General features: G+C 41.7%; 1 protein-coding gene across 1 annotated transcript; it reads right to left on the bottom strand.

Moving 5' to 3' along the window:
- Positions 1 to 160: 160 nt before the first annotated feature.
- LOC108571291 (DNA helicase MCM9-like) lies at positions 161 to 3,006 on the bottom strand. Its single transcript, XM_017933292.1, has 12 exons — positions 2,912 to 3,006; positions 2,710 to 2,851; positions 2,461 to 2,622; positions 2,264 to 2,389; positions 2,083 to 2,189; positions 1,785 to 1,998; positions 1,634 to 1,706; positions 1,390 to 1,547; positions 924 to 1,303; positions 626 to 835; positions 397 to 551; positions 161 to 275 (listed from the first exon to the last, which is right to left on the bottom strand). Exons 1-12 carry the CDS (start codon positions 3,004 to 3,006, stop codon positions 223 to 225), a joined length of 1,875 nt encoding a protein of 624 aa, XP_017788781.1. The 3' UTR covers positions 161 to 222.
- Positions 3,007 to 9,075: the final 6,069 nt, after the last annotated feature.

The raw sequence follows: 9,075 nt of genomic DNA, 5'->3' as shown, positions 1-9,075 counted from the left end.
AAAAAAAAAAAAAAAAAAGAAAAAAAAAAGAAGAAAAAAAAAAAGCTGAAAGAAGAAAGAGAATTGTTGTTTAAATACGCGCTGGTACATTTGTACTTATGTAAAGAGCAAAAAGAAAAGTGACAAATAAAAATTTAGTTTAATCATAACGAATCTCTCTTTCACCGTAACGACATTCAAGTCTGTCGATTTTTCTTTTTTGTCCACGATCACAGATTACATTCACAACGAATTTACCAAATCTTGCAGACCGATAGTTGTCAACAATATTTCACCTGCAATTTCGGTATTACAATTTACTGGAATTATTCATAGATTAGATAAGATTATTCTCGACTTGGATAAAAAGAAAATCCGTTTCTAAAAACGATAACGCAAACGACGTAAAATGTATACCTTCGGCACGATAAGTTGCCATTGGATCTGTTGGAAACGAACAACCGACATTAATCTCCGACATATTAGCTGTTCCGATTAGTTTCGCCACGAATATGGCATCCATAAGCTTCACCGTTGATCTGTACATCAATCTAGCATGCCCTTCGGCCAGTCTGAAGGGAAAGAACACCTTCTTCTTCCTGTATAATACAAAACTTTATATCTGAAATATTTTCTCTCTCGTTACCTGATAAGACTGTCTAGAAGTCGAACAGTCGTTCTCTCTTCTCTTCTGTTCGGGCGAGATCTGTGATAAAGATAAGTCGCTCTCAGCACCATTTCTGCTTCCTTAGATAATTTCGGTTGAAGAGAATGCACATGAGCCAAGTACTCTCTCAACGTATCCTCCTTCCATAAGCCTTCTGTCTGTAGAAGGTCTATATGAGTCTTAGAATCTCTGCGAAGCCAGGAACAATCGTAGATGAATGGTAAAATTCGACGTTGCAACGAAAAGAACGACGATCTTGTAGAAAATTGTAATATACGTTTGAGTAGAATTTTCTTTCTTCTCGTAAGCAGCTCTCAATATGTGCTCTGACGTCAATCTATCCCATTCTGGGTTCCTGTTGTCCTTCAGGAGCAGGATCAAGTCGAAACGAGACAGAAGAGGATCTCCCAAATTCGTTTCCCATTCTTCGTCCTCGGTGAACTGGCCACCGGTTGGATTTATCGCTGCGATCACTGTACACCTGGAATTTAACGTGCTGACTAACCCAGCTTTGGCTATCGATATCGTTTGCTGCTCCATGGCCTCATGCACGGATGTTCTGTCGTTTGAACTCATGGTTGTGAACTCGTCCACGCAACAGACGCCACCGTCAGCTAACACCAGCGCTCCTGCTTCTAGATGCCATCCTTCTGAATCCTGTAACGCATACACTTCAGTTCGAACCACGATGGATATGTTGATTGATTTAACTGAGAACAGAAGATGGTGTGTGTTCAACTAACTCTAACTGCAGTCGCTGTAAGACCAGCTGCAGTCGACCCAACACCGGTCGTAAGAACCGATCTTATGGCCAAACGAGACGCTGCACGAAGCAATTGTGATTTGCCAGTTCCAGGATCGCCGACCAACAAAAGATGAGGTTCTCCTCGTACACGTGTTCCTTGTTTTATTTAATAAATGTACTTTTACGTTAAGAGGATAATAAATTGATTGAAGAAAGGAGAAAGAGAGAGAAGTGGTTATCACCTTCGTTGCATTTCGACACACCACCTGCTAGGATCACCGCTAGCGCTAATTTTGCAGTATACATCCCGTAGAGCTTTAATTAATTTCGATGTTTGAGTATTTTTTTATGGTTTTTAAGTGTTTATTATTTCGCGAGTTATGCAGTTGATACCTTTGGACAGATAGACGCGAGGATATTGTCTCTCCCGAGCAGAGGATCCTCGGTATAGTTTTCCCAATATTCTTTGAAAACGTTTTTCACATCCTGGGTTAAGAATGAATCGGATACTTTACGTCGAACCGTGACGCTGTTTGCCATTATTATAGTCGTTGCTTCTAAACGTTCACCTACATTTAAGGGACCCCATATTCTTATCACAAAACCACTGAAAAGTTTGTATCACAGATATTTCAGTTAGGAGAGGACATTTTTATTTTGTAACATGTACAGATTGTAATTACTTATTGACCTAATTTCAACATGATCTCCTGGCCTACATTTGTCAACTAGATCCTCTAGCAAGGCAATCCTCAGTTCCTCGGTTAAAGGCTTATTCGCATACACTCTAGCCTTTTCCTAATCAAAAGCACTTCAAAGTTAATCATGCCAACAGAGTGAATGATAATGATCAAATCAAGTTGATAATGTACTTGCACTCCTATTTCCTGGCAATCTGTGGAATCTTCTATATCAAAGCCAGACACAATACTCAGCTTTGTTGCATGGCACGCTTCGCACTGTGAAATATCTGCGAAAGCCTGTCTCTCCCATTCGTACTAAAAGGTGACAGCGTATGATCTACCAGCTAACAAATTAATCGTGAAATACGCGTAGCCTATCAACTAACTTTAGCCATAGTAACATGTTTGCACTTTTTACAGCTGTATCTTTGAATAACTCTTAACACTGTCGGTTGGGATATCCTTACTATAACGCCACTAGTTGAAACAAGTTGCCCAATTTGTCCTTGGTCGAATGTAACCGGCACAGCAGTGACTCTAATACGAACCTAATCAATGCATTCCCAAAACAAGCACACACAAGTGTGAAAAACTTGAAATAAAGAATTGCTTCAATCCTGAAATAAAAGTATTACTTTTTTTTTCACAATTTGTTCCGGTTTCGCTATTTCTTCCTGAGCCTCCACCGCTGATTCGTCGCAAAATGGCAAGTAATACCTAGGATACTTCAAAATTTTCTGTGCAACATCAGCATCTTCCTCGAACAACGACACGAAGCTACAAAAAGAATCGATCTCCGTACAATACGAAAATGAAACACAATTGAAAATCACTCACTTTATGTAGATGGAATAAAAACTGCCAAAATCTATATTATCCAAAATTTCTTCCAGTTCTTCTAAATGATTTTTTAATAAATATTTTCTCAACATTTTGAACGTTCGTAAGGACGCAGAATTCGAGGTTATACACGCGTTCTACTACCGCACGTACTACCAACTTCCCGCCAAAATTGTAAAAGTCACGTGATCTTCATTGACAGACGCTTTCATTGTGTATTCGGCGCGTATTCAATGGCCTCATTACGTATTTACGCAGAAATACGATTAATTTTTACAAATGAACGAGTAGATCCGATGAAAATTTATTAGAATGAACACTTGAAGAAGAAGAAAAAAAAAAAAGAAATAATTCCAACTAATATTAAACATTTATTGCTTCGTAAAATACACGATAAATGCGAAACGTTAATTGTTTCGTTAAACTTTCGTGAAATTCTAGAGAGAACCGAACAATTTACGAGCGTAAATACTCGAAAACCGTTTCAAATTTTACGTTCGCTAAATTCCTTCACCTTTTGCCTGGAGTTTAATAAAAAAGACGTATCGATTATTTGGTGGTGAAACGGCATTGGCAGTTCAGCCATTAATCGATTCCTGCGTCTTCCTATCCATCTCGTAATTCTGTTCCCGTAGTTTCGCGTGAAACTCTGCGGTAAAACTTGCCCCGCAACAGTGAAAACCTTTTCGGTGTCTACTTTTCGTCGTGGAAAACCCCCGACGGTCCACCGATCGTACCTTTCAAACAGACCTCTGTATAACGTGTAAATAAAATGTCTCCCCGTAAAACTAAAAGAATACCCTCTTTTCCCATTAACCTATCGAAAGAACACCGTCCATCCTTTTTCCTTCCTTCCAACTGATTTTTAATCGTATTTTATTACACTTCGGAGGAAACAACGAAAATTGCTTCACTCTATGGATTCTACACGCAGGTTGAGAGAATTGTTGTTTTATCTGGAACGGAGGTCGTTCGTTCATATTTCAAACGGTAGATCGCAGGTTAAACACACGATGCCTGTATCGGTTTTACGATGTCATTAGTAACGATTCCCTTTACGACCTCTTCCTAAGTTATAAATTACTCGCCGGATCCACCGTGGCTATGGGGATGGGAAACAATGTAATTAGCGTGGCTGTACGCGTAGCAAATATACGTTTGCACACGGTTCTATACGTACAATTGCCCTCCGCACGATCTTGCCTGTCCGGTTCCGAAATAGAACAACTCTCGCGAACTAACGTTCGAACTTACCCCTAACATACGTTCATCTTTAGAATGCACGCGAAATTCAATCGTATATGTGCAAATTCTGATTAACAATTGTTCGACGACGTATCTCGAAAATATCGCGTTACCAAATGTGACGGACGAAATAATATTAAATGGCAACGAAAAAAAAATGAATCATAAAAAATCGAAGTTTGTAAAAATTTTCCGAGAAGTGAAAATGGAACGAAAAATGATGGTAGATCTACGCGAACGTTCGTCGAAACGTTAATATTTTCAAGGAATCCGTCTGGTCTAGTTATTTTCCCACTGGAAAATGTCGCGAGACGTAAAATTTCCCTTGTCAATAATTCGGACAAGTGTAAATTGTCGGCGTCGGGATCGTGTGTGTACACCGCATATCCTGCGAGCACGATTCTATATAAGTTGTCAGCGACAGGCAGCCGTGGAAGGTTTCCAGGTGAAATTACTACGAGTCGTACAGTCGTCGCGACAGAAACGTGTTACCGGAGACCCGTGGTATCGTTTTACTTTAATTTTTTAAAAAAGTTTTTTTTCACGAACAACAATAAACGCGACGCGCGCGCGCGAGAGAGAGAGAGAGTTGCACACACTCGCCTGAAATCGTACATCGTGCAACGTTAAACGCGATTCGAGTTTAAATTACACGTAATTGAAAGGAGATTCGTATGGGAGATGGGGTTCGAGCGTTAACACGCGATGTTTATGGTTTCGCAAACTGTCAAAATTAAAGCGGAACCACTGGGCATCGTGTATACCGCGCACGCTTTATGGAATTCCCGCCGCTCCTTTAACGGCTACGTATTACTATTTAAACGCGACGAACGTGCGCGGAATGAGCTGCTAATTATTCAGGAACCTCTTAAATTCGAAACCTGCCGGAATATGTAAATTCATAATCGCGTGTATAACTTCGAAAATAAACGGAACGCTGCGTTTTACGTCGCGTAGAATAATTGAAACAGGGCGGGAATAACGGTTCCATTCCATCCCCCTAAAATCGTGCTCTTTAACGAGCGAAATAACATTTCGTCTGTTACATCGATGAACAACGCGCGATCGTCGCGGTAATTACCTCGTGCTCTTCTTTGAAGCGTTCTTCATACGTAGAACGAAATTTCTAATTAAAAGAAGACATCGAACACTCTTCTAACCCTTCTTTACCCGTGAAATTTACTACTACTTTTTTCTGCGTCGCTACTTTACTTCTTTTATCAATCTACCAAACACCTTGTAGATCAATAAAAAATCTGTGCAGGAAGAGCAGAAGTTTGCGGAAAAAGGGCGATCATTTGAGAGGAAAGATCCGAGAAAAAGAGGCAGGGTAGAGAGGGTGGTAGCGGCGCTATCTTGTCCAGCATGGAATCCACGTCGTACAGGGTCCTATCGGTTTAATAATACATCTCTAGACCGTTAATCACCGCGTGAAATATAATTTAATAGCTGAGCGAGCGAGGTACCACCACTAAAAATGACGAACGGCCAGGAAACACGCGGCCAGCTCACCAACGCGCTACCATAGTCATCCTCATATACCGTTGGACGTGCAATAACGATAAAGGGTTGGGTGTTCCTGAACGGGGCTTTTGGTGTGGCCGCTCGTGAAAGGCGTACGAGCCGCCTGTACATTACATTCGTCCACTGTGCTGCACTCAATAGCCCCAATTCGCAGGATTCCTTCATACATACAGGGCTACACCCTTCTTTTTTTTTCTTTTTTTTTTTTTCGCTCCTTTTATTCTTCCGTTCGTCCTTCCACGCCTTTTGCTCACGGTGTAATACGAACGCTGCACACGTTCCAACGTATCGATTGCATCGATCTAGCTAAATAGAGATAGATCTACGAGGAAGGGAAAGGATGTGGAATCGACGAGAGGTCATCGAATCTACCTTGTTCTGGCTATGTGACACATCCACGAAATCGGGTTAATGTCGACGACAATGACCACGATCCTCGTCCAACGAAACCGTTCACGGGCAATCTTCCTTCCGGTACGGAGCCGCGCTTTTTATCGACGGCGAATCGACAATTGCGGAGGGCTGGTCCCGCTGTAATCGACCTCCGCGTACACCAAGGTGTTCATCCATGTCCCGGAACTCTCGTTACAATTCTTTTAACGAGCACTTTTTATCCACCTGGATACGGGCGTTTGTTATAGTACACCGGGGAAAGCTATCCTATTGCTCAGCGTTTTGTTACGCCTTTTTTTCTCTATTCTACAAGTCTGTCGCTACTTAAATTGTACACCTGATCATGTGTCGAAGCCAGGGATTGTTCGGTAGGGACAGAGGAAATTCAGAATTTCGAAAATTCTTGGTAGAAATGTTTATTACTCCTTACATTTGTTTTCTTTTTTTCTTGGAATCTTTTATTTACCTTTTATCGATGGTATATAGTGTCACGAAGAATTTTTACCGGTGTCTTTCTCAACGTTGGAGACACCATTACTCGATCGTTCCATGGTCTGACATAATTAACGTCTTGAAAGGGGGTGGCAAGCTATGCGAGACGTCCTATAGTCCATCGTAATGGCTATAAATAAAGGTATCAGCGTGGCCGTGAACGAGCTACTCAATCGTTCCGACGCGACTCGATACCCTTCTTCCAGACTTCCCCAGTTTCTATATAAATTGCCGAAATATCCACACGAGCTGCCGAACGTGAGCCACCGCGTAGCAGGGGTTCCTTAGACGGGGTAATAAAAATATAAGGCGGCGTTTTATAGGCTGACGTCGTAGTTTGGTCGAAAAGCGGTCGGTAAACGCCATTAGCGATGGCTACGAATGATGCTCGAACCGGTACAATTCCTCCAAATCTAACTTTCATTCCCCAACATTTTTTCCCAATTTTTTAAACATTCAATTCTCCATTCTTTCTCTCACAAGGAATAATTAAACATCGAATGTGAAAAAGAACAATCTATGAGACTGACACGAAACCATCGCTACCAGTCCACGATCGAAAACGTTTGAAAAGTAATTTCAGAGTTCCATTTAGGACAGCTCCCAGAAACCGTAACCCTACGTTTCCCAGGAACGACATTCGACCGTGTAGTTCGTAAATCATTTTTTGATTTCGTAACAACGATATTAGAGCTGAGGAAGGGAATACTCGTTCCTCCGCCCGTTAAACATTTCTCAATTTACGAGAGCAGAAGCGCCGTTGTTAGCGCAATGCTCACTCGAGACGTAGTAGAGAAGAGGCTCGGCCTCCGACGTTCTTCAGGCTCGTGGTCAAAGCGACTTAATGCGAGACGATGAAATATTTATACGCGGGGAGCGTCCTTATTTGGATTTCCTCCACGCAAAACCGACGATACTTGCGCAATCAAATTCTGACGAGCTATTAACGCGAGTGAGGTCCACAAAGTGGAAGGAGGGGACTGCCTGTTCGTGGGAATAACGCGGAGAGAAGAGGAACTTTAGCTCGCGACGAAGGTTTCCCTGAAAAAGGTTCGTTAAACGTATTCGTTTCTTTGTTCGTGTTTAACGTGTAAGAAAGGACACACACGACGGCCAAGCTGGCGTTATGTCATTCATGGAAGATGTAAATTCTGTGGAAGAACTTCATTTTCATCTATCTTGCTTTGTCCGTGTCAAGCAAAGAGCGCGCGCGCAGAGTCAGAAGAGGCTCTGAAAAATAGACGTTCACCTTTAACGATACATAATACTTCGAAACGGCGAACAATATTTCCCGCCACGTGGCGTCGTTACAATGAGAATAAATTTCCATTTTGAGCAAGCAGAAGACACTGTATATTAAAGTGTGTTCCCTTTAAAACTTTCCTCCGAAGACTCGAGTGATATATTTTAGACTAAAAGTTTCCCTCGCGGAAGAGAAAAGCGAGGTTTGTTGTACACTTGTCTTGCGGTGTGATAGCTTAATCTAGACACTTCTGCGTCGTTAAATATAAATTATGCGATTGTAAGAAAAAAGAATAAATAATTACATTTTTATTATACACGTCTACCAATTATCCCTTTTCTTTTTCGTCATTTTTCAACGTAAGTCAATTTACCAATCGACAAGTTAATTACTACCTCCCTCAGTCTTGCAACTTGCACCTGTTTGCCCACCTTTTCTGCGCACCAACATCATGTTTATTCTACAAATAAACGAATGTTGGCCATGTTTGCGAAGGAAAATTTAAATGACCAGTGCGTACGAAAATACACGAAATAAGAACGAAAAGGAACTGCAATTCTGTGCACAATTAATTACAAGCATTGTACCATTAATGGCTTCAGTTCGGAATATTAATCTAGCCTGAGAATCTTCGAGACTCGTTCAAATCAATCCCCCAAAGATCATACAAACCCCCTGCTCGAATAACTCGAGAACAACACAGAATAAATAAACCAACGCCATAAATCTCCCGTATTAACAACCAATTATTGAATTCCACCCGTGTTCATACATCATCCAGCTGTTATCTAAATAGAACTCCAGCAAAAACAAAAAAAAAAGACTCGCACGATTCATGGGTACAAGGCAGGTCTCCTATCTCGGCCAGGCTTCCAGCGAACCCCCTAACCGCGATCTTTCGCGTCAGCTGAAAAATCTGGGCCGATTGGTGCTCACTGAAACCGTATATAATTTTGCTGTGTAAAAATTGAACGAACCAACGTTCGGCTGGGGTTGCACCCTATAAATAATCCGCAGGGGTTCGAGCGGTTCCTCTTTCCTCCTGTGGATGACTCCGGCCGACTAAAATCGTCTGGAGACCGTGAATTATGGTCGTACAGTGACTCTGCAACACGTTGCTGATCGGCCTGAGCTTTGTAACCGTAGCCTTTTAAGCCGTCGCGTCGTCCAGGCCTCGCGTTTCCTTCACGTTTATATTTCCTCTGACATCGCAGAAGAGACGGTATCTCATTACGTAATGAGCGATTCTTTGTTCGACCACGAG

Source organism: Habropoda laboriosa, unplaced genomic scaffold (genome assembly GCF_001263275.1).
Source record: "Habropoda laboriosa isolate 0110345459 unplaced genomic scaffold, ASM126327v1 scaffold57, whole genome shotgun sequence".
NCBI classification, from domain to species: Eukaryota; Metazoa; Arthropoda; class Insecta; order Hymenoptera; family Apidae; genus Habropoda; species Habropoda laboriosa.
This window is presented reverse-complemented; position numbering and strand designations above follow the sequence as displayed.